The 26,000-nt window shown below is 42.9% G+C and overlaps 1 protein-coding gene across 3 annotated transcripts; it reads left to right on the top strand.

Annotated features, from left to right (window-relative positions):
- Positions 1 to 11,134: 11,134 nt before the first annotated feature.
- On the top strand, positions 11,135 to 15,548 carry LOC127194533 (neurabin-1-like). 3 transcript variants are annotated; one of them, XM_051151970.1, is made up of 2 exons: positions 11,135 to 11,267; positions 13,517 to 15,548. In XM_051151970.1, the coding sequence occupies exon 2, from the start codon at positions 13,730 to 13,732 to the stop codon at positions 15,302 to 15,304; it is 1,575 nt and encodes a 524-aa protein (XP_051007927.1). In that variant the 5' UTR covers positions 11,135 to 11,267; positions 13,517 to 13,729; the 3' UTR covers positions 15,305 to 15,548. The 3 variants fall into 3 exon arrangements, with proteins under 3 accessions (XP_051007927.1, XP_051007928.1, XP_051007929.1); XM_051151971.1 differs by lacking the exon at positions 11,135 to 11,267 and adding an exon at positions 11,585 to 11,696; XM_051151972.1 differs by lacking the exon at positions 11,135 to 11,267 and adding an exon at positions 11,890 to 12,161.
- The last annotated feature ends 10,452 nt before the right edge of the window (positions 15,549 to 26,000 follow it).

Raw genomic sequence — 26,000 nt, 5'->3', positions numbered from 1 at the left:
ACAGTCATCCCGCTTTTGCTCCGTGTAGACTTACCTATTCCGGACATTTCATGTAAATGGTATTGGGTAGGGCACGGGTGTTGCTCAGGTTTATTTAGCACTAGCCTAGATTTGCCTTGAACTCCTGATCCTCCTAACTTCAGTTTCCTAGTGCTAGGACCGAAGGTGTGAAAGACCGCAACTGGACTACTTTATGACTTTTGTTTTTAAGGCTGTGTGTGTGTGTGTGTGTGTGTGTGTGTGTGTGTGTGGTGTCTGCATCTGTGTCTGCATGTATACCTGTAGAGGTCAGAAAAAGGTGTCAGATCCCCTGGAACTGGAATTACAGGCAGTTGTGAACTGCTTGGTATGGGTGCTGGGAACCAAATCTGTGTCCTTTGGGGAAAGATCAGGAAACACTTAAAGACAAAGATTATTTTTAATTTTTAAGTGTGTGTGTATATGTATGCAAATGTCAGTGCCTTTGGCGGCCAGAAGAGGGAGTGGGGTCACCCGGAGGCGGAGGCGATGCTCCAATGCTAGGAACCAAGCCTGGGCATTCTGCAAGCCCAGCGAGCGCTCTTAACCCTGAACTGTCCTTCCAGTCCCAGTTATGTCTTCCTCCTTTACACTGCTTCCCGTGTATCCTTCACAACGAGGAAGAAAGTTCATGTTTACTACTAAGATATCAAAACTAAAACATTCTAGCGAATTAAACACTGATAAACATTATGTGACAGGTGATTAAACACAAATAAGCTTCTTACGAATGAGGAACAAAGAAGAACGCTATTAACTTACCATACAAGGTAGTTTATTTTATCTAAATTTCTAAATCTCATTAAGAATTATTGAAGAATGACTTGTATATTTGATTTCTACATGGTAAGCTTTTATGTATTTATTTATTTATTTTTAAAATTATTGTTATTTATTTATTTTTGGTTATTTGAGACAGGTTTCTCTGTGTAGCCTTGGCTGTCCTGGACTTGCCTTGTAGATGAGGCTAGCCTCAAACTCACAGCGATCCCCCTGCCTCTGCTTCCTGAGTGCTGGGATTAAAGGTGTGTGTCACCATGCCCGGCTAGAATTTATTTATTTTCATTAACGCATTTAAAATTATATTTATTTAATGTGTGTGGGCAAGTGCACACATGTGTTTGTGTGTATGGGGGGGGGGGAGATGGCACATATGTCCCATGGTGCATATGTGGAAGTCAGAGGACAACTTGCAAGGTTGGTTCTCTTCTTCCAACATCTGCAGACTGAGCTCAGGTCATCAGGCCTGGAGGTGAGCACCATTACCCACAGTGACATCTTGCCAGGTCTCTTTCTTCTTCTTCTTCTTCTTCTTCTTCTTCTTCTTCTTCTTCTTCTTCTTCTTCTTCTTCTTCTTCTTCTTCTTCTTCCTCCTCCTCCTCCTCCTCCTCCTCCTCCTCCTCTTCTTCTTTTTCTTCCTCCTTTTTTCCCTCTCCTCCTCCTCTCCTCCAGTTAAATTTTGAGTTAGCATACAAAGAAATGAGTTTTACTATGACATTTCCTACACACACATGGTTGTGTGTTTTGTGTTTGCCACTCTTACCTAGTGTTGTCCCCTCCTCTGTCCTCCTCTTGTTTATCCCTGTCTTCCTCCTCAATAGTCAACACCATCCCCCCCTTTATATTTTCTCTTGGTTTTTCAAGACAGGGTTTCTCTGTGTAGCCTTGGCTATCCTGGACTCGTTGTAGACCAGATTGGCCCTCGAACTCACAGTGACCTGCCCACCTCTGCCTCCCGAGTGCTGGGATTAAAGGCATGAGCCACCACTGCCTGCCCCTTCTTATTTTCAATCACCTGTGTCCACTGATTTATATTGTTTAGGCTTTATATACCAAACATATTGTAGAGAAGTCATATCTTCCATACTAGGGAACAATTTCATTTAAAGCAAAATAAAGGAATAATAATCTTGAGATTTGAAAATCCCACAGAAGCATCGAGAACAGCTTTAAGAAGGTGATAATAATGCACAAGTATTTTGAAAGCCAAGCTCTAGGTAGAGGCATACATTTTTTGGGTCAGCACTCATCCTACGCTATCCAGTGTCAAAATCGAAGCTCTGTGCGAGTTATTCCCCAGGAACATTTTCTTTTCATATGATCAACTGTATTATATGATAAATGACTATTCATTTTTGTGTCTAAGTACCTCCTTTGGCCTTGACCCCACTCTCCTCTGGTGAGCATGTGATGACCTATTATTTGCTATGTTGCTGGTCTTGCTTAATTTTTCAGGCTCTTGAGATAAGCCTTCCAAATTTGGAAAATATGAACACTTGGCATAAATTATATTTGAGCGCACTCTATGCACACATATGTGATCTATTATAAGCAAATGACTCAAGCTCTGCAACAATGAAATGACATTATTTAGGTCCTAAAAGAAAGCAATACTTTTTCTTCCTTCCTTTTACATTCCACCAAGTCACATTTGCATTCTTGAAAAAAGAGTATCTTGTTTTAAAAACATTTTCACAACAAGGGAACTTAATCACCTAATATAAGCTTAATTTATATCAACTCAACTTTATCTCTCCTACTGTATTTTGTTCTCAGAATCATAAAATACAAGATTTATTTCTATTGAGGATGCAATAATAGTATCCTTCTATTTATCATGCAACTTCTCTATTAAGAAAGGAAATAAGACACTTACATTATTGTTTACACTTTGTCAAAATTCAATATGGGGTTGGGTGTGGCGGCCCAACATGTAATCCCATCCCTTGGAAACCTGAGGCAGGGGGATCACAGGTTCCAGGCCAATATGGGCTACACAGTAAGACTCAGTTTTCAGAAACAGCAATGACAAAAATTCACAATGGCCAATCCAGCATCTCATCTTATCTCTCTTATACGGGCAGGTACCACCTTAGTGTCTATCACTTTCACTTAAAAGGACCCTTGTATGAGGAACAGACACTTAGGTTGTGGTCCAGGAAATTACCAGAAGCGAAGTCTAAAGCCACCAAAGCTAGATTCTGTCTGTCTGACGTAGTATGGCTGCTCTACCTGACACATCTAGAGCGCTCTGTGAATCACTCATGCTCAGAGACAGACAGCTAACTAGCCTTCAGTTTGCTTGGGATTGTTGTGTTCAGAAAATTCTACTTTATAGAACAAATTAAACCGGAAATTAACAGTGTTTTGCTCAATTAAAACAGGAAAAATTTTCTAGATGATTTTTTTGTTTTTGTTTGTTTTTTGTTTTGTTTTGTTTTTGTTTTTGTTTTTTTTGAGACAGGGTTTCTCTGTGTAGCCTTGGCTGACCTGGACTCGCTTTGTAGACCAGGCTGACTTCAAACTCACATCATCCACCTGCCTCTGCCTCCTGAGTGCTGGGATTAAAGGCGTGCACCACCACGCCAGGCTATCTAGATGATTTTTTTTCCTTATCTATGTACATATATTTTTAGAAATCTAAAATCTTATAATTTTGTTGGAAAACGTTTTTTTCTTCTAATAACATGAATAAGCCTAGTGAGACAGCATATGATCCTCCTAGACATTCAGAATCTAATGCAAACATCAGCTTACTCAAGAAGTCTCCAACTTTCAAAGAGAATAACATGACCAGATATGAGAATAGTAGCAAGGGCTGCCCAAGGACCAGAAGAAGAGAGCCAACAGCTCAAGATGTACCTCTGAATAAGGATAATTACTCATTTATCACTTGTATTAATTCAAACATTTAATGATTTACCATCATGTATGGCATTATGATATATTCAACCTTCATTAGAAACAGTGTCTTAATATAATGGTAAAGAAAGCCTAGGGAACTTAGTGAGACTCTGTCTCAAAGTAAGAGAAAGGGCAAGGATGGGTGTCAGTGGGAGAGAACTCACTTTGCATGTTCAAAGCCCTGAGTTCAGTCCCTAATACTGAAAGAAAAGTATATAGGGAGGGGCGGGGAAGGGTGGTTGTGGTGGTGATTGATAAAAGTCAGGCATGGTGACTCACGCCTGTAATCCCAGCACTCCGGGAAGCAGAGGCAGGTGGAGCTTTGTGAATTTGAGGCCAGCCTGTTCTACAAAGCAAGTCCAGGACAGACAAGGCTACACAGAGAAACCTGTCTCAAACCAACCAACCAACCAACAAACCAACCAACCAACCAACCAACCAAACAAACAAACAAAAAAACCCAACAAAAAATAAAATGCCTTTTGTAGACATCAGAATTACAGCTGCTTAAGAACCTGTGGACTCAGGCATGTTAGCGTTCAGCTATAGTCTCCACACTGAGACAGGAGAATGACTGTGAACTCTAATCCAGCCTGGACTACATAATATCAGGCCAGTCACACAGCAAACCCCTGCATCAAGCAAAACAAAGCACAGTTCAGTACCATGGAAGCCTAGTGTGGCAGCACGCAGTGTCAGCCCTGCGTCCTATCACTGTGGAGGCTGAGGCAGGCCATCCTGGGATTCAAAGAAAATGCAGCCTCAGCGAAACAAAACTACTGTCCACCAGCCAGCCAGCCAGCTAAACAAACAAACAAAAGAGCAAGAAGAATACTATGCAAGTATACTAAGACATTCAGAGCAAATTAATTTTTTTAAATTATTTCTGAAATCTGGTAAGTATATATACAAACTTAGTGATATCATGTTAATATGCCGTCTGCTAAGATGTGAATTTTGAACAAAGTGGGGCTATCATAGACCTCTTCAAAGAGATTTTAATCACTTGAACTGGATTGGAATAGAATGAAGTCGCAGAAAATACTTGGTTATTTGCAGACAAATAGAACTGTTCATTTACTTTAATAGTTAATTTACCACGACGAACACAACATAATAGAAATTACTAAAACCCTGTGATCCCTTAATTCTTGTCTCCTAATACTTTCAACTAGCAGTGTCTTCCCTAGTTATTTCTCTTGTCGGTTGTGTGCACAGAAGAACGATGCTATTACATAGCCCGACAACCTTTAGAGTAGAAATGATGTCTGCGTTCGAGTTGCACTAAAATGTCTCCCATCTGAATCTCAGCTTGACAGGAGCTAACTATTCTCTGGAGGAATGACTGATGCGTGTCTTCCATTTGTGCCAGTCTTAAAATAACAGATTATTCTGAAGATGGCTTGACAGCATGCCGATCTTGAGGAAGGCACAGTTCAAGTGCAACTTGGAGGTAGAGGATTGGCAAGCAGAGGCCCTGAGTTATAATTCTCTCCACATAGGAGCTAAGCTGCAGGCTGTAAAGCTGGCTTCTGCACGCCATGGGTAAACAGCCCACATTTGTCTTTTAACATGCACCTTACCCCCATATAAAACCGAAAACTACACTCCTGCAGAAGCCAGGTGGGGTGACACACACACACACACACACACACACACACACACACACACACACACACGCGCGCGCGCGCGCGCGCGCGCGCGCAATGTCAGTGTTTGGGAAGCCGAGACAAGAGGATCTGAGTTCAGGGCCATCCCTGGCTACTTACAGAGTTGGATCCCAGTCTGGGCTATGTGAAACCCTGTCTCCAGAAACTCAAAACAAGAACCAAAGAGTGTGTGAGAGCTAAAAGGAATGGTTACAGCAGTGTTCGGTCTCAACCATAGGAGCAGCTACAGTATTGGGAACTTGTGTCAGCGTAGTACAACAAAACTCCTGTTTGTCAGTTCTACGTGGGCAGCCCAATACAGTAATAAGAGGGTCGGGGAAGGACGCATTGTCTGAGCTTAAATACTTGATGAACTCACTGTAGTTTTTTTTTTTTTTTTTTTTTTTTTTTGGTAGAGCTAAAAGATAATAACCACTCTGAAATGACCCTATGGGATCCCAGGAAGTTCTACAGTGTATTTCCTGTAACAAATAAGAATGAATATGCAGCGCTCTCCTGGTTATATTTTAGGCCAGAAAGACAAGATACTTGCTATGTATGTCATAGATGTGGAAACGGATGAGGTGAAGGTTGAACCTTTCAATGGGGTGGTGAAGCAATGAGTATAAACAGAAAGCCGCGCCAAACCATCCTGAAATGTATTTGGGAAGCAGGGATAATTTTAATAATTTTATAGCTGAGATCGAAATTCAGGGTGATCAACATAAGCAGTAGAGAATACGTATAGAATGCATAATGAAACCCAGTGTTTCTTACCCTTAACAAATTAAAAATCAAATTGGGTCTGCTCTTAGATGTTGCTAACACTGTATTTAGTGTCTGAGCCTGGGGGTTTTATTATTATGTTAGTTTTGTGTCTTTTTGAGATGGGGCATTGCCATGTAGTTCAGGATCTCCCAGCCTTTGCCTCTCTGGCCTACTGCGTTTGGCTGACAGCATTATTTTAGAAAAGTACTTTCTATTCTACAATGGGCTAAAAGATGTAAACGGACACAGTGCTATTAATACATGGACCTTTAAGAAAATATTTAACATTTAAGGCACCTAGTCACCTTCCTTAGCCTTTTGTTGTAGGCTCGAGTTTTCTTAACCAATTTTTTTATGACAACTTTTTAACTGAGCGTACATCACTTATAACCCAACTAACCAGACAAATATGAAAAGAGGAACACAATAACAAAACCAACCGTAAGGATATCAGTTCTGAGGAGCGATCCTCCTGGTGTCATCAGTAGGATTTCTTCTGCTGGAACCTGGAGTAACCAGAACCCGGAACCTCATCAGGAGCCGGAGCCCTAAAGCCTTCTTCCCTCGAGCAGTTCTCTCTAGAAGTATCTTGAAGTGCGAAGAACAGCTAAAACTATCCCAAGTCTCCAAAAGCCCCACCTCCAGTTCTGGGCTCATTTATATATCTCCTCCCAGAGTCTGTTCACGGGGTCTTTTCAGCTGGCAAAATCAAGCTCCCACATGAGGTGGTTGGTCTTCCAGTGGATTAACCTCACCTGTTCTCTCACGAGACTGTTCTTATCCCACACTTGGGATCCTAAAAAACAGGTTTATCTCTCCTTCATTTTGCTGTGGGTTTTTGTTTTTGTGTTTTGTGTTTTCTTTTGCTTGAAGCCCATACTGCTTTGAAATCATGGGGATCTTCCTGTCTCAGCCTCCTGGTTTGTGGGATTACAGATATAAGTCAATATGCCCAATTCTATTTCTCTAGTCTTAATGTGGTAATTGCACAACATATTTCACTTACACACACAAATGATTTCTCTGAATACTCAACATATCCAGTAGCAATACTTAATAAATTGAGAAAACTTCACAGAAAAAAATAAAAATACTGTTAAATATTTTTCCTTTTTCTTTTCTTTCTTTCTTTCTTTCTTTCTTTCTTCTTTTCCTTTTTCTTTTTTTTTCTTTTTTTTTTTTCATGTAACAAAGTGCCTAACAAAAGCAACTTGAGAAGGGTTTCCTTTGGCTCCCAGTTTGTCGAGGGTACCGTCCGTCACCACAGGAAAGGCACGCTGCCTAAAATAGGAGATAGCGCAGCACCTGACAGACTGGTGAGAGTCTGTGTCAGCTTGTTTCTCTTTCCTGCTTACTCACGTCTGGAACCTACCTCATTGTTGGTACGGTCCACATTCAGGATGGGTCTCCTCTATTCACTTAAATCTTTCAGGAAATATACTCAGACACACTCAGAGGTGTCCATAGGGATTCTAAATCTAATCATGAACACTGGTATTGATTGTATTATTTTTATCTACTTTTGATCGTGTAGTCAGTTCTTCCTAGTTTGTGTATTATTAGTTGCAAAAGGCATGCAGTGCACAGCATTCTCTGTGGTTTTTGTTTTTTGTTTTTTGTTTTTTTTTTTTTTTTTTTTGTTGTTGTTGTTATTTCAATCCAGGGTCTTGCTGTGCAGTCCAAGGTAACTTTAAATACTATCTTACCTCACTCTTCCCAGTGCTGGGATGCATACCATACTTCGGTTCTATAAACTTTTTTTTTTTTTTTAAATGTGAAACGTGTAAATCCCAACTGCAGATCCATTTTGGGTACTTTGCATGCGAAAACGGAGGTTCACAACACTCCTTCCAGTTGCAACAAGTGAATCACGTGTCCCCTGGTCTCCACTATGTCAGTTAGCTGCGGAAATACGTGAACCTTCACAAAATCAGTATGCCTCTCATGTGTAAGAAGCGCTATCCAATGGGGGATTATTGAGATGGAATGTTCTCTATTTGTATCTGCCCAATAAGGTGGCCTCTAGTCACAGGTATTTTTCTCTTCTTTCCGTTACGGGACTAAGGAACAACATGTATTTAACAACCACATGCACTGGGTTAGGCCAGGTCTAGTAGAGTCTTCAAACCTTCTGGCAGATGATAGAAGTGTGAGGCCGTTATGGAGACGCACATGTCTCCATATAGCAGTGCAGTGTGTTTAAGCCCTGTCATCCCTTCAGGACGGACTTTTTCAAAAGTTTCACGTTTTCAGAAAATAAAACCCAAGCCAGCCAGTCTTCAGGCTTCTTTACCGTGTGAGTCATCTTTTTTGCAAAGAGGTGTAAGACCGATTTTATTGCCAACCGTGCCTCCTCTTCTACAGACAGAATTCAGTTGGTTAGATACTGCGTTTTTTTAAGGCTATTCTCTCAAGAAACCTGGTTTCTATGCTGCAAATAAATGACAGAAACTTTTCCACTAGATTACCCCAGACAGCACAAATGTTCTTTCCCAAAGTGGAGACTGGAACTGCAGCCCCCTCACATTTCCGGTTGCATCTGTTGACGCTTATAGAAGTGGCTTCCACTTCTCAGACAGGGAATGCCAGTTTCTTGGTAAGGACAGAGAATATGGTGGTGTATTTAAAAAAGGAAGAAAAAAAATATCAAACTGAAAATCAGATCCATGGAATTAGCTAGCTACACAGTTATGTAGAAGTGGGATGGTTTTTCCTTGCACAGCACACAGGCTGCTTGATTAGTCTCTAGTATTATTTTTAGGCAATGAAGTTGTGAGCACACCACAAGCCCCAACCCTCTAGTTTTCCATCTGTAACATGTAGTGAGCGACATTTCAGGCCAGAGAGATGGTGCAGTGGTTAGGTCCCTGTGCCACCCTTCCACAGGACCCGTGTTCAGTTCCTATCACCCACACCTGGCTGCTTCACAACTGTCCGTGACTCTAGCTCCAAGAGATCTGATCTCTTGGATTCTAGCCTCCATGAACACTTGCACTCATGTGCACATACCATCCCATGACACAGACACAGTCTCATAAATAACATGAATCTTTTAAGAAAAAAGTAACAGTTTTTATGTTGTTGTTGTTTTGTTTTTTGAGCCAGGGTTTCTCTGTGTAGCCTTAGCTGCCCTGGACTCATTTTGTAGATCAGGCTGGCCTGGAACTCAAAGAGATCCACCTGTCTCTGCCTCCCAAGTGCTGGGATTACAGGTGTGCACCACCATGCCCAGCTGTGACAATATATTTTTAATGAAAAATTTTGTTTTAACTTTTACAGTATATTGTTTCATTTCTCTGGTTTTTCTTTAAACTTTTTGTGGCTTACTTACAAATTCAGCTTTATGATTAGGTATGTACAGAATAAACACATATGCATGAATGTGTGCGCACACACACATACAGTTCAGTACTATTTTTATTTTAGTTATAAAGTAGGATCAGGAAGGTCTTGGAATGTATCCTTGAAGACAATTCTAGGGTAGGATAGAAAGATGGGGAAAATAACTGGAACGTGGAAGAGAAAGAAGTCTCTCATCTTAGAGCTGAGACCAGAGAGGCAAGACTTCCTGTACAATTAGTAACTTTTTTTGTAAAAGTTGCACACACACACACACACACACACACACACACACACACACACACACACTCCCTGTTAAAACAGGCATGAGCCAGGCTTAAGGCTAGACCACAGTTGACCTTGCAAGGGCTTCATTCCTTTTGTAGCCATTTTCCAGGAATTTCAAGCAAGACTATCACCTTTGTTTACAGTAAAGATAACCTATCATCCCAAATTCAGGTGATCTAGAATTTTACCTTATCTATTGAAACATGGAGGTCACTCCTCTGGGACCACCCTGGAATTTCATTCCGGTTCCTCAGTCACCCTTTGAAGACAATAGTTACAAAACTGACCTAAATGTGTGTATCAGAAATGGCATATATCGATATTTACTGGAAGGACAAAAATGAGAAACTCTCAAGAGAACCCTTCACCCGTGCTCCGGAGTATGCCTCATCGTACCGTGAAACACCCTTTAACAAACCCCAAACCTGCCCCGTATCAGCTAATTCTAAAACAGTTTTCCGCCATCTAAGAAAAGGTTGCAAATTTTTAACCGAAATGATTAGGAGACTGGTCAGGCTGAAGAGCGGGAGCATCGAGTGGTTACCTCTGTCCTCCTCTGCATGGCCTGCCAGTACTACAGAAATTCTAAATCTTTTGTGCTTTATAGACTATTAAGTAGTTTTGTCTCTTTCTAGATTGTCTGTGTCGAGAGGGTTGCACTATCTTGCTGTTTTTTTTTTTTTTCCTACAGATATGTAATTTCGAGTTGTTACTTTTGCTTTGTTTTTTGTTTTTCCCTGATAGGGTTTCTCTGTGTAGCCCTGACTGTCCTGGAACTCTGTAGACCAGGCTGGCCTCGAACTCTTGAGATCCCCCTGCCACGGCCTTTGAATGCTGAGATTAAAGGTCACGATGATTCATAGCTGTTGTTTTAAAAAATCTCCAGGCAATGTCTGGATTTGTAGATTAGGCTGTCCACAAACTCAATTCTCTTGTCTCAGTGTGGGGATTACATGTGAATCTCACACATATGTGGCGAACTACACAATTCTGTTTCTTCGAGAATTGTATTCCTGCCTCACAGGACTTTTTGGATGGGTTAATGGTGTATACTGACCATCACGGTCCATTTCGTACCTGGGAAAAAAGTATGTAATACTTTACATAGTTGGGAGAAGAGGGTATATTGAGAGTTATAAAAGGGCAAAACCTATACAAGAAGTCTCAAGGTCCAACTGGGTTGTCCCACTGAAGGGCCACAGTAGAGTAGGGCCTAGGTCTTGGCCTTCTAGGCCATTGCCCGCCTCGAATGCCTGGGGTCACCAAAGCGAACTACAGACTTCGTGGGGTCCACAGCATCCGGTAGTCCAAAGCCTGCCCTGGAACCCCAGGGGCGCAGGCCTTGCCCTGAGCTCCAGAGCCCCCTCGCCCACGGTCTTGGGGGTGGGGTGGGGCGGCCTCGCCTCGGGCCGGTGCTTTTCGCCCTTCGTTGGCCGCCAGAGGCTCCCTCTCTCCCTCTCCTGGGATTTCGCTGCTGGGCTCCCTCTCTCCGCGGCCCTAGAGTTAATCCCATCAGCCGAGGTGAGGCACCTGTTACCCCGGGCCTTCCTCCTCGCCAAGGCCTGTCCCCTAGTCCACAGGCCCTCGCGGGGCCTTAGGGCCCGGCGTGGGGGCCCCGCACATGGGCCGAGCCGCGCGTCCGGGTCCCCCAAGGCCGCAGCCGAGGGTGCTAGCGCTTCGGGGCCCCGAGCCGGGCCCGCCATGGCAGGGGGTGGGTGGGTTTGCGGAACGGGGGGTGGGTGGGTGGGTGAGCGCAGCGCGCGTGCCGGGGCCGCCCCGCGCGGGCAAGACGCGCGTGGGGGGCCGAGGCGCGGGTGCAGGCGGCCGCCGCGCGCGCCGCGCCGTGACGAGCGGGTGGAGGGCACACGGTCGGCGCCGAGCCCGCACGGCCACGGGGGCCGGGGTGGGGGGGGCGCCGGAGGAGTCCGACCTCCCGCCCGGGGCCGCTCGGTAAGGGGGCGGCGTGCGGGTGGCGGGGCGGCGGGAGCGCGGGGAACGCGGCGGCGTGCACAAAGGCGGACCCGCGGGCGGGTGGGGGTGGGCTGCGGGCGGGCGCGCTGGGGTGAGGAGCGGAGGCATTAGCCGTGGGATCTATTGTTTCCCGGTACACTGGGAGGGGAAAAAAAAAAAAAAAAAAAACAAAAAAACCAGAGGCATTTGTGATCATCACCCTATCATTTGCTCTCTCGGCTTAAATGTGGCCCGGGAGCTCGTCTCTTCCCGGTGCCACACACTGGGATCCGCCTGGCAGCCGCCGGGAGCCGCAGCCAATGTGTTAGGACTTCTGGTGCTTCTTGGCACAAAGCTAGACTGCGACCTCCTACCGTAGCGCTTCGCGTCACCTGCTCTCCCGGCCCTGCCCCAGGGCCGAGGTATTGCGTCCCGAACCAGGCTTGGGAATCCGCTGCCTCTCAAGTTGGTGTTATTTATGTTTGTCTTTTGTGAGGGCAGGTTTTGAGTCCCCGGCGGCCCCTCCGCCCCCGCCTCCGCCCCCCTCTCGGGCTCGAATTGGCGGGCGGTGGGGGGGGGGTGGAGGGAACGGGGTGTGCGACTAGGGGAGAGGGGAGGGTGTTTATGGGTAAAAGGACATTGCCAACGCTTAAAAAAAAAAGAAAGAAAAGAAAGAAAGAAATAAAGGAAAAAGAAAAAAACACCCCCCCCCCCAAACCCAAAACCACAGGCACCACACTCAGAAAGCCTTTCTTGTTTGCCTGCATGGGCCATGCATGCATGCCGGGCCAAGAAGGGAGTTTGGAGCTGATCTAAGCGAAAGTGTGGGCTTCCTCAGCTGATGGTGCGTGAGGGTGATGTGGTTCGGTCTAATATTAAACCAAACCAAACCAAACCAAACCAAACCAAACCAAACCAAATTGAAAAATGTTTAGGACTGCACTGACTTCCTGAAGTGTTGGACTGCCAGCATATTGATAGAAAATCCAGCTGTGGGCTGGAGAACAGCTAGCATGCATGGCGTTTGCTCTTTTTTTTTTTTTTTTTTCCCCTCCAGCTTGTACTAAGCTAGGGTCCAGAAGGAATAGACAGTTCAGGGCTGTTGAAGGAAGTGTTTTGGAATACTTGATTTCTGATTGTTACATTCTCATGGCTCTAGTCCCATGAGACTCCACATCCTACTTCGTAATTAATAATAGCCTCTTTGCTAGGAAACTTCCAAACAATGCATAGAAAAACTTACAGGGGAGCTTAATTGACATTCCAGAACTTCTGTGTGTTTTGTCCTGAAGTAGTTACTTTGAGCATGCTGTACATGAGAATATTTGATCAGAACCATCAAATAAGCCTCTCTAGGCATATTTTAGACTTTGGAAACATAGACCTCAAACTTTTCCTTGTTCTGCACGTTTATGGAAAATTCCCAAATAAAATGGCCATTTTGATGGTTAAATTTTTTTTGGGGGGGGGGGGAGTAGAAGAATTGTCGAGTTCTCTCACAAGCCACTTATAGAAATAGTCACAACTTGGTCTAAACCATTGTCAAGAGGGTGGAGGTGGAGTGGAGTGGGTTAGAGATGAGGTGTGAGGGGTGAGGAGGAGGTGGTGGTGTTTTGTAAGGATCTCCAAGTTATGTTTGAAACACTTCTGTTACCAAAGACCGATTGGAATAGCATTTTAGCTTCCTAACTTTAATATCCGTGTATCTGATGTGTGGTCAAACCACTTGGAAAATAAAATGTGTGTGAGTGTTGATCAGTTGACTAAGTGGAAATTCAGATTAACACACGAATTCAGAAACTCGTTCTTTTCTGTTACAGATGAACCTCTAGTCTTGCTTTGAAAAGCCACTTTGTGTAACTCTTGACTGAATAAATTTCTAATACACCTGTTGAGATCATCCCTGGAAAAGTGTGCCATTGGAGGGGTTCTTTACTTGGCCCAATACGGGGGCGTAGGAAGAGGTACTTTTGGTTTCTTGTTGGTTTTCTCCCCATCATTATGAGCATTGGCTCTTCACCCTTGAAGTGAAAATGCTGAAAGCTGAATCTTCAGGTGAAAGAACCACTCTCAGAAGTGCCTCTCCTCACAGGAACGCATACAGAACAGAGTTCCAGGCACTGAAAAGTACTTTTGACAAGCCCAAGTCAGATGGGGAACAGAAAGCGAAAGAAGGTGAGGGCTCCCAGCAGAGCAGGGGTAGGAAATATGGCTCCAATGTCAACAGAATTAAAAATCTGTTCATGCAAATGGGCATGGAACCCAGTGACAGTGCTGCTGTCATCACCAAAACGAGGGGAAAGGGCAGGCCTTCCTCCCCTCAGAGAAGAGTGAAGCCCAAAGAGTTTGTGGAGAAGACAGATGGCTCAGTGGTTAAGTTGGAGTCCTCTGTTTCTGAACGAATTAGTCGATTTGACACGATGCACGATGGCCCTTCATATACTAAGTTCACAGAGACTCGAAAGATGTTCGAGAGAAGCATGCATGAGTCAGGGCAAAATCATCGCTATTCCCCAAAGAAAGAGAGAGCCGGAGGGACTGAGCCACAGGACGAGTGGGGTGGTTCCAAGTCCAACAGAGGCAGCAGTGATTCCTTGGACAGCCTGAGCCCCCGAACCGAAGCTGTCTCCCCAACTGTGAGTCAACTGAGTGCAGTATTTGAGAACAGTGAGTCTCCAGGTGCCAGTGTTTCTGGGAAGGCTGAGAACAGTGACTACTCAGTGACTGGGCATTACCCCCTGAACTTGCCATCTGTCACCGTTACCAATTTGGACACCTTTGGCCGTCTCAAGGATTCTAATTCGAGACCTTCTTCAAACAAACAAGGTATTGATACAGAGGATGCTCAGAAGAGTAATGGTGTTCCAGTACCAGAAGTGGCTCGGAAAGGTACCTCTCTAGCGTCATTGCCTACTGAAGAGAGACAGCCAAGCACAGAAGCCGAGGACCTCACGTCTCACCCAGAGACTCTGGACAGCATCGACAAAGATAGTCCTGAGGAACCCTCTGCTGAAAGCCAGGCAATGCCCAAGTCCGAAACCCTTTCACCACAGAACAAACAATTAGAAGGTGCAGAAGCTAATACGGTTGGGAGTGAGACAGTACTGCAACAGAAGACAGACCTTACAGGTGGTGAGGTAACCTCTCCTGATGTGTCTGCATCCAGCTGTGGGAAAGAAGTACCGGAAGACTCGAATAATTTTGAGAGTTCCCATGTATATATGCACAGTGACTATAATGTGTATAGGGTGAGATCCAGGTATAACTCAGACTGGGGAGAGACAGGCACCGAGCCAGACGAAGAGGATGACAGTGAGGAGAACAATTACTACCAGCCCGATATGGAATATTCTGAGATCGTTGGGTTGCCGGAAGAAGAGGAAATCCCAGCAAATAGGAAAATTAAGTTTAGTTGTGCTCCGATTAAGGTAAGTATGTTTTTGTTTTTGTTTTTGTTTTGTTTTTTCCAGATTGTCCCCTATGTTTCTTTTCAGCATCTGGGCCTATGCAGAGTAGATTTGACAACGCCTAGATTTTGTAAGAAGCTGGAGGTTGTTGGTGTGCACCTGTCCCAGGTGATTTGGAGAGGTGTCAGTGAGATTTGTTAATGTACGGTGGGCAGAGGCCACCAGCGAGGAATCAGGAAGTTGGAGAAGTTTGTGAGATACATTCCAGTAGAGTGGGGTCTGCGTAGCAGAAACAGAAAACCAGTAGTGGATGAAATACAGCTGCTTTTACAAGGGGACTTTTTTGGTTTTGTTTCTGTTTTTAACATTACCTGTCAATAATCACTTTCTGACTCTATATCATAAGACACGGGATTCAAGGTACACTGGGGGGTTTATGCTAGCCTCGACGTTTTATTTACTTGAGTGTATTGGAGTTATTCCTTCAGTGTGAAAGGCTCATGTTGCTGAACTTTCTGTTCTCTTTTTGCCTTGCTTCTTGGTTATGGACATTTGCTTTATGGAGGTATATTAGCTGACTTAAATTCTCTGTCTGCAAAGCTGTGGCAATGCGCATCTTCAGTTTCTGAATTTGTTAGGTGGCTTTACAGTGAAATTTTGTGAAAGGGAGCATACTTGACTTGCCATTCATGGATTTATTTTTACCTCTTATAAACTGGATAAATGCCATCGAATTCAGATGCTTTATTCTAATGATCCACTTAGCTCACATTTGGTATAGAAGAAGAGCAGAAAGCCTCTCAGCAACGGGGGTGGGGGTGGGGGTGGAGGTGGGGATGGAATGTCCCTAGTGGAAATGGCAGTAAGGCCAGTGGGCGGTCAGTTGAGTATCAGAATCCCCTGGAGTGCGTTTTCAGAGTGTACTTGCCCACTAGCTCACTGCTCAGATTCTGGCATCCTCTCTGTGGGGAGCCTGGGGAGTTAGGGTGCAAATGTGTAGTTTGATACCACTTCCTAGGGCTATGATACTAGCACACAGCATGTACGGATGAGAGCTTTGGAATTTGGTGTCTTATCTGTGTCAGTTTGCTCCTCAGAACCTGAAGTCGATGTCTATTGTGCTTTTTATCCCATGAACTTGCACATGAAGCCCTAAGGTAGAGACCTTGCATGGAAACACCCACAAGAACGCCTGGCTCTGCTGTGATTAGACAATGTTATTTTGAAATAAAGTAATAGTCTGTGGAAATTAGTGCAGCAGTTTTACTTTATGAGTGTAAGGTGGACGTTTGGGGTCACAATGGTCACAGGCAGCTCATCTTTGTTTAAAATGGACCAGAGATACGAACTTAGTTTGAGAGTAAGCTGTGTCCTGGGATGTTTTGAGACCTTCTTATATTAAGTCTCTCTGCTTGCCTGACCTTGGGGTTAGCCCCACTTTGAGGCACTGTCATCAAAGGTACTGTTTCTCTAAGTCGGCCCAGTGAGCTCCCAGTTTACTATTTAGCTGTCCTTTGGGCATCATCTTTCTTCCACTTAGGAAGAAACCAGTAAGATTAAACTGTTTCAAACTGAACAAGAGATGCATACCTGAAATAACTCCTCAAGGAGTTTGTTAATCCCGGCCACTGCCTTCTTAAAGCGGGGAATAGGAGATTATGAAAATTTATCATCTAGAGTGTCAGCCATTGAGTCTCGTGGGATTCCAGCCTTGTATGTGGGTCCTCTGACGCCCGGAACATAACTGCGCAATAGTTTGTGTGATGGATTTTAAAGGATTTGTCATTGAAGTATGTCTTCCTTTGTGAACAAGCCAGCTCTTTGGGTATGAACATTTGAGAGTCAGACTTTCTTGTTTCTATTGCTTATAATTAGTGTGTTGCTTCTTTCATTCAAACTGGGTTTAACATAGCAATAGATAATATGTGAACTTAGCCCATTTTATAAAGAACTTGGGTCATGGGAAGATTTGAGTTACTGAGAGCATTTGCTTTTCTTTGGGCTGTTAACTAGTTGGAGTGAATTAAGTTTGCAAACAGAAGTGTCATTCTTATCTCTTTTGTAATGAATAGGACAATTACTCTTTCTTGTTGCTTCCCTTGTTTAACAAGAAAGTGGATACACTTGGACATTTTGAAAGCTGCTTTCTACTGATGGGAGAGATTTGTTCGTTCCCCATTTAAGATTTATTTTTCTTGCCTCAGAGGGTAGTAATTTAAAAACAAAATTCAACAAGTGCTTTTGTAGGTTCATCATGTGTGTTTGTCATGCTGTTAGCTGCAGATGACATTTATTTGTATAAGATTAGTCCTTCTGTGACCTAGTAGCCAGTTCCTGCATACATTTTATTTAAAATAAACTCAGGTTGAACAGCCCAACAAAACTGTGCCCAAACGCCCTGCGCCTCTTGAGTCCCTTCACAGTTCTTGGCTGTACTTGATGCACAGGGATGCGGATTGCATAGGTTATTTGAAACAGAATGCTCCACCCACTCACTGTATGTGTGCTTATCTTCGTAAAGCTTTATTTCAACAATGGAATATTAAGATCAAAGTCTTTTTCTTTGCTATTTAAACATACCCTCTTTGAGATGCGATAGAGAGCATACTCCTCACAGAAATGATGTTGGAAACGTTTATATTCTTGGTAATCCTTTCTTTTATGAGACAAAGCATTCCCAGTATCTTTAGTGCTTCATCAGTCTCTTGCGTGAGCTATGTGGTGTGATACTGTTTGTAACGTCCAGACCAATTCTCTTACAGGGATTCCCAGTAAATGCTCAAGACCTTAGGATGGTTTCAAGTTGGACCCTCAAAAACAAACAAACGAAAGTAATAGTTGTTTTTTTCTACACTGTAGGTTATTTGGCAGTGGTCAGATTCATTGGGACATGGCGGCACATGCCTGTAGTCTTAGGACTCTGACGCTGGAGCAGGAGCATTGCAAGTTCAGGGCCATCATGGGGTCCATAGTAAGAGGCTGTTTCAGTACCCTCCCCTCTGCCTAAAGATGTGATTGCACTGTTAGCCAAGGCATAGTGTGACCCCCCTATCTTTTCACAGGCACAATTGTTTCTGATTGTATAGGTTGAACTATTTATTTGAGTCATGGAATATCAAAATAGGATTACTCAGAGAAGGTACAAACCTTACCTTGAGATATAAGGTGGGAGAATATTATGACCAATATTAATCTGAAGTATAGAATAATGTTCTGATTTTCAGAAAAAATTAAAGACAGGGAATTTAAAGGAAATATGCCGAATGTCAATCAAGAGCAGTTTTTTTTTTTTTTTTTTTTTTGGTTTGGTTTGTTTGTTTGTTTTTTTCAAGACAGGGTTTCTGTGTGTAGCCTTGGTTGTCCTGGACTGGCTTTGTAGACCAGGCTGGCCTCACAGTCATCTGCCTGCCTCTGCCTCCCAAGTGCTGGGATTAAAGGTATGTGCACCACGCCTGGCTATTTACTATTTTTTTTTTTTTTCCTATCGTTTTAAAACTTTGACTGAAGCCTCTAATATGTGTCAGGAAGACTATGAATAAATAGAATGCTTGAGGAGCTCCGTCCCAAGAAGGGCCCTGGTGGGAGGCGGGCATCCCACCAGCAAGGCTTTCCAGTCTCATCGGCCATGTTGTGACCTTCATTAGGTCCCATAGCCTCATGAAGGAACTCATACATAACCCTTTCTCTGTTACCTGAAGCCTTGTGTTCTTTGGGTTTGTATTCTCAAAATGGCATCACCTGAAAAAGGTTTTTCTTAACTTCCAGCAAGTATGAGATGGCAGAATTAATGTTATGGTGTACTGCGTTACCTGCATCGAGTGTTTCTCCAACTGTGCTTCAAGTCAGCAAGGCAGAGGAGCACAGGCAAAGGCTGAGGTGCTGCTTTCACCATTGCAGGAGCTTGGAAGATGGCTCTCTGTATTCTCTGCCTTGTGGGGCCTCAGAGTCACTGTCCTGGGCATTGAATGTTTTTTGTTCAGCACTGATGTGCAGAGCAGCATTCTGAGATCCACGTTTTCTGTCTGTGGAGGCTTCAGGTTTCAGCAGCGCTTCTTAAGCTGTAATATGCATATGAATCACTTGGAGAACTTGTTAAAATGCAGATTCTGTTTCTGTAGGTGTTCCCTGAGAAGTTACCTTGATGCAGTGATTCAGTCCTGAGTACAGTGCCAGGTGAGCTGTCACAAAGCGGGTGCAACAGAAGCGGCCTGCAACTAGCTTAAAATCATCGAATCTGGAATTTCTCAGTTTAAAACACAATCCAGAATCAAGAGGAAAGCAATTAAGTAGGTTGATACATATAAGACAGATGCAAAGGGCTGGGCACTTAGCTCAGTGGAAGAGTGCTTGCCTAGGATCACATGAAGTTCATGCTGCCTACTCCATGTCTCATGCCCTCCTGGGTACATGGTGTTCACCTCACCTCCTTTTTTCTTTCTTTGCTTTTCTTCTGTTTCTCTCCTCCTCCTCCTCCTCTTCTTCCTCTTCCTCCTCTTCCTCTTCCTCCTCCTTCTCTTCCTCCTTCTCTCCTTCTCTCTCTCTCTCTCTCTCTCTCTCTCTCTCTCTGCCTTCTATGTACCCTAAGCTGTCTTTATCTGCCTTCCCACATTGATGGTGGGGGCTCTGGGACCAGAGCTGATATTAGGGCTGAAGTGTCTTTGTACTGGGGATGCGCTGTTCAGAGACAATCACACTGAGTATAGCTTTGACATTGCATGTTGGCTAGCTGAGGAGCCTCAGGTTTTATTTATTTTCTCAGGGAAATCCTCTGCAGTTCCAGAAAAAAGCCATTTGGAGGGTTTACAATGGGTAGCTTTGTAGGGAGGTGACAGAGCTGTCAGTCTATAGATGACATAGCGATGACTTAAAATTTTAGTCCCTTCAGTCCCTTTATCTCTGTATATTCAATTTTTATAATATCAGATGGTTACTAAATTACCTATTTTGAATATATTTTTTGAATTTTGTCACTGCTTTACCACTTTGCATTTTCACTGACTGTACTTACCCAAGCCCATGGTGCTTTTTTCTCATAAGCTATCTTCCACGTTTGATGTCAGCTCTCAGGACATTCATCCACCCCATTTGTTTTCTTTCATTTTTTGGGGGGGTGGGGTGGGTGGAGTGGGCAGTGCTGGGTATTGGCCTTAGGCATTCTAGTCAATTACTCTACCACAGAACTAATCTTTAGTCTCCATATGTTTTCTTGACCTCTGTAATAGAATTTAGTATTTTAAAATGTTGTAGCAAATTCATTCAACAATAGGTTTAGATTAAAATCTAAGCATCATTATTTGCTTTTCTTTTTCTAATCTGTTCTTGGGATAAGGTCTCCCTGGGTACCACTCCCTAGTTGGCCTAAAACATGTTTTGTTGGCCCATTGTGGTCTTGAACTCCTAGCAGTTCTCCTGCCTCAGCTATTGGAGTGCTGAGATTACAGGTGTATGCTGTCCTACCAGAGAAAGTGTGTGTTTATAACAAGGCCTGAGTGGTGTTGATTGATGCTGCTCCCTAGACCTCTCTTTGCGTTGAAGTGTGAATCAGGGGTTTAGCTCCCCAAAGAAGCTAGCCACAAGACCTTCAACAGTCTGCTCCTTGGCTGGGTTGTGTGGAGTAGGGTTCTTTGACAATGAAATAAGAAAGAACAAGTTGCATTTACATAAGGCGCTGTTTCCAGATGCCAAAGTGGGTTATGGTCTTTGCATTCCAAAGGAGTTTGGGTCATTAAAACACCACAGCCTAGACCCTCCTGTGGCTTTCATTATGAAGGGACAGGAGGAGGAAGTTTTTGGTTGACTGAGAAATTCCATTTCTTTAATTCTTTTGGGCATCTAAATCAGTAAGCTTCAAGAGGAAAATATAAGCATTGTCATCTTAATTATCTTGTTTTTATTTGGATTACTTTGAAGGCATAACATTGAAATTGGATTTCCTCTTATATTTTGATGTTTTATAACCTGTGGCTTATAATGAAGCAAATGAAAAAATGTCAACTAATTGAATATACAATGCAGAATCAAATAATATATGTAAAAGTAGTCCCTTGCCTAAAATTCAAGGCTATACACTTGACTCTTTGTTCTTGTCACTGAACAATTATCATTTGTTTACAAAGAAATTTTTTTCCTACAACAAATTATGTTTGATGCTTCCTTGCATTTAGCAGCAGATTTTGAAGTTTTTGCTCTGCGTAACTGTTTTGTCTTTCCTTTTAATTTCTTGCAAGAACAAAAGTTGCTGGATTCATGAGCTCTAAAAGCAAGATGGCAAAGTTTGGGGGGAAATGAACTGTTAATGTTCATTCATAGCTTACCTGATTCACCCAGCTACCTACTCATATGAAGTAATGTGGCAAATCTTGTCTGTATTTGATTTTTTTCTAACATCTTCATTACTATACACAAAACAGTAGTTTAGAGACTTGTTCAGAAAGCTAATTAAATTCTGAGCAAACAAACAAACATTGCTATCTTTGACACAGAAAATCATTTGCTGCTTTTATGTTCCTTCATAGTTTTTTCCCTGGTCACTTCTGACGTTTTTCCCACTGTTAATCTCTTCACTTGGGCAACATAGAGACTTAGAGCTGGCAATACTAAGTGTAGTCAGTCTAGTGTAGTTTCCTAGTTACTGAAGGAAGCATCAGTAACATGTTGTAGAAAGATGTTCTATCAGCTTCTGCTTGAATAATGGTTCTTATGGGGAGTTGATTCTTTGGAGGGTAAAAGAAAAAATAAAGGAAGGACACATTGGTTATCTATGCACATGTTGTTGTATTTTGAATGATGATTTATGATTTTATATTGAAATAAAATTCAAACAATCTAAAGCCTCATCATTTCTAGTACACAGTTGATTTTTACTGTTTTACTATATCCCTACTGTCTAATTCTAGAATGTTTCCATCACCTAGCAAAAAACTCCGAACCTGTTGTTAATCATTCCTAAGTTTTTCTCCTCCACTGTGGCAAATGTAATCTACTTCCTGTCTCTGTGGCTTTGTGTACACAGAATCTGGAGCATATTCTTTGAGAGAATGTAGGCAACACAATGAATATGGCTTGGGACTTGTTAAGTTAGAGAGGATGGCGGCCTTCAGGGAAGTCTAACAGCAAAGACAGAGGACGACGAGTGCTACCCACCTTTCAATGCGGTTTCACTGGGCAAGGAAGGTTCAAGACCTGGGAAAGCGCAGAATGCACAGTGGGTGGAGGAACTTATGATTGTGTAGCAGAGCGTGGCGGGGTAGCCTGCTTGCTCTGCACAGTGCGCTCCCTTTTTAGGGAGAGGTGTTTCAAAGGAAGGTGCTGCTTGGTAGCTTCATCTAGTGTGAACTTCCCTTATAGCCTCCATCTTGGAGTGGTCCTTCTCCTCCTACCTCTCAGTTGGCTGGGATTGAACTTGTGTATCAGCTCACTGACTTCCTTTGCACTCCTCTTCAAGTGCTTTAAAGGGCTGGTGTTGAACAGGAGTGTGTGTGTGTGTGTGTGTGTGTGTGCGCGCGCGCGCGCGCGCGCACAGGGGGGTGGTGGTGGTGGTGGTGGGGCAGCACAGGATTTTAGAAAGCCCTGCATATACTAATGCTCATTTCCATTATTATGTTGGTTTTCTCTCAGAAGACAGCCCTTTCCCTAATGACCCCGTGGCTGTTTCTCCCCTACTGTGTATTGTTTTTTGCTTTCAGTATCTTTAACGTTGATTGGAATTGCTATGGGCAAACTATAGTCTTTACTTAAACACTGTCGCTGTAGATTTCTCGTGCTTGCTGGCTGCGGTCTGTACTGTGTCAGTGATTTTTACAGAAGCACACCATATATACTGCTCTTAACTGTTATTATGTGATATAATGATGGAAATAACTCTGAGAATTAACTTGGTAGTCTGTAGACTTGGACTGCCTTTTCAGGTTTTGGATTTGTAATTGAGACTGTCTAATTTGTGGGCTTTCTAAGATACCTGCCTATGGTAGACTTGTGTAGATCTCTGGCTGTATCTTAAACACAGCGGTACTGGGCAGTAATCATACATATTTGTGCCATTAATTGAAAGAGAAAATTTGAGGGTATCTTTAGTTAAAATGAACAATACACTTTATTGTTTCCGAATCTCATTTGTACTATGGCTTCTACTAAAATCTTAAAAATGGCTAAAATATTGAATCAAAGGCAACCATTTTGATAGTGTGGATTTGAGTGTAGTGTGACTTTTGAAAGTATGGTTTGACTGTATATTAAAACTCCTGCCAAGGAACTAAGAAGAAAGAAAATTTTTTGGTAATCTAGTTGCTGACATATTAATTGCTTCCCCTCACTTTTGTTCTGGAAATAGCTTCATAGCACAGTTCAACATGATTGAAGTATTGATAAATTTTTTTTCACAGTTCCTAAATTTTCAGCCTAATGAGCTGCTTCTTTTTCACATATCAGTATGTACAAAGAAATGAAATAGCTCATGAAATTTCACATCTAAGAGAAATTTTTGTTTGCTTATTTAGTCTGTTGGGATTTTTTAAAGTACATTTGTAGTGTTAGAACTCGTTCCTATATATTTATGGATGAATGGAGGATAAGTTATGCATTAAGCTTTGCATAGTGTGCTGCTGTGGCATTCCTAGCTTTGGGAGTGAACTGGCTGGGCTGATTAAGTGACAGCACTGATACAGAAGGCTCTGACGGGCCTTGCTCTCTAGGAGAGGAGGTGTACCAGCAGTGGTCCGGAAACCCATTATCTTGTGTAGCAGAGACAGAAGGGGAAACAGGAGGTGGGGAAGCAATCTCAGGTTGGAGTCATGGCAGTCTCTGCATACAGTGTCAACATCTGTACTTGGAGCCGGGTTCTTGGGTCTGAGGCCTTGAGGATCTTGACATGCCATGCTCATGGCAGTAACACACGTTCACAGAGGCCTTCATACAGTTCTCACTGAGAAAGTATCTATTTTCTCTTCCAAAATTTACCAGTGAGCTGTGAACCTTAAAACAAATGCAAATTAGTTTTACAAAATAAGTCTAGCTGTTTCACGTTTTAACACGGCCTGTTAAATCCAGCACTTAGGAAGTAAAGGCTGGAGGATTAGATATTTAAAGTCACCTTCAGCTACATAGTTAGGTCAGTGTGCTATGTGCTACACTTTGTCTCAAAATAAATAAACAAATCAATAAAATAAAATAAGAAAGAAAGGTAAAGTCTGGACTAGAAATGAAAATGTTTGATGATGCTGTTGCGGTTGTTTCATTGCGATGGTAAATACCTGACAGAAGCAATGTAGGAAAGGCTTTTGTTTTTGTTTTTGTCTGGTTTTTGCTCATGGCCTCAGAGGGTATGGTCTATCTTGATGGGAAGGTATGGAGGCAGAAGTGGCACAGCGCTTGGCAGTGGCAATGGGATGCATGGTGATGAATTCTTCCAGTGGCTTAGCTGGGACCAGAAGAAGATACTGCCTTCAATTTCTACCCTAATAACTGTGCCAGCCAGACTCCACAGCCTTCAAAGTAGCAAAGCTCCAGGACCAAGTATTCCCAATATGAGCCTGGACAGGAGGAAGGGGACGTTTTAGACTCAGGTGGTACTGAGTGGGGCAAACAGAATTGAAGAGTGGTAAAAGTCCCTTTATGTTGCTCTAACAGAGGTCATTTTAGCTCATGATTCCCGAGACTGGAAAATCTGCGAGCGTGGTGGTGGTGTCTGGCTAGGGTCACATGACATGACCCAGTGACGAGCACTCGAACACATGCCATAGGGCAATGTGCACGGGAGCAGGCACTCCTATGACAGTAGGCTCTCTCACTAATGCAGCCCCATAGGAAAGGCGTTAACACCCTTGAACCCTCTCTATTGTGCTTACAATCTCATCATGTGCACTTTTGGAGGGTGCACACAAACCATTGTGATATTATGAACCATAGTCTGCACGAACTTTAAACATCTGTGTATAAGACTAAGTTAACGTGTAAAATGAACTAAAGTCACATACATGTTTGTGTGTAGCATCAAGAATTAAAAAAATATTTAGGGTAGATTTAAAAATAAATTATTAACCAATTATTTAAAGGCCTTGGTACATCTGGTAAGTCGTCTTCTCTTCGTGCATTAGTCCTTTATAAAGGCTCCTGTTATCATACATTGCATTGGAATACTTTTTCCAGGATATTTTCACCACCAAACACTATTTTAGACATTTTCTATAGATAGCTAAAACTGCTACTCATAATTTCTGTATATTGTGCAGATTAAGTGGTGAAGGTGCAGGTGTTCATGTGTTTGTAGGCCTGTTTTATTTACTTTTTCAGATGCTGAGGACTGAATTCTAAGGCTTAGTCAGATGAGGCCACATTTTCTACTAAATCACATCCCCTATATAAGCTTTACTTTTCACTTATCAACCTTACCCACATACGGCCTTCTTCATGAGCTCTCTGTGCTTACTGCCTTTAGGTTACTGATTGTTTTTAAGGATTATGCTATTATTTGTGTTAGTAGAAAGTAAAAATAACCCACATTTCCAGTAGTGAGGGAATGCTTCAGTTTGTCATGGTGGCTGTACAACATGTTACAGGACCAGTCTGTACAGCTTATGGCTTCTTGATAGGGTTTTTAATTATTTATTTATTTATTTTATGTGTATGTGTGTTTGTGCCTGTATATGTCTGTGTACCATGCCTGGTGCCCACAGAGGCCAGAAGAGGGCATCAGATCCCTTGAAACTGGGGCTATAAACAGTTGTGAGCTGCTCTGTGGGTGCTGAGAATCAAACCCAGGTCCTCTGCAAGATCAGTAAGGGCTTTTAATTGCTAAGCCATCTCTCCATGTTTTCTTGTAAATGTATCTCTTATTTCCTGATGTAATTGTGGCCTTGGAGGCTTACTGCTAAATAAACTTACTTTTTCTATATCTTTCTGA

Source organism: Acomys russatus, chromosome 10 (assembly GCF_903995435.1).
Source record: "Acomys russatus chromosome 10, mAcoRus1.1, whole genome shotgun sequence".
Taxonomy (NCBI): Eukaryota; Metazoa; Chordata; class Mammalia; order Rodentia; family Muridae; genus Acomys; species Acomys russatus.
The sequence above is the reverse complement of the archived record's forward strand: the minus strand, read 5'-3'. Positions and strand labels throughout refer to the sequence as shown.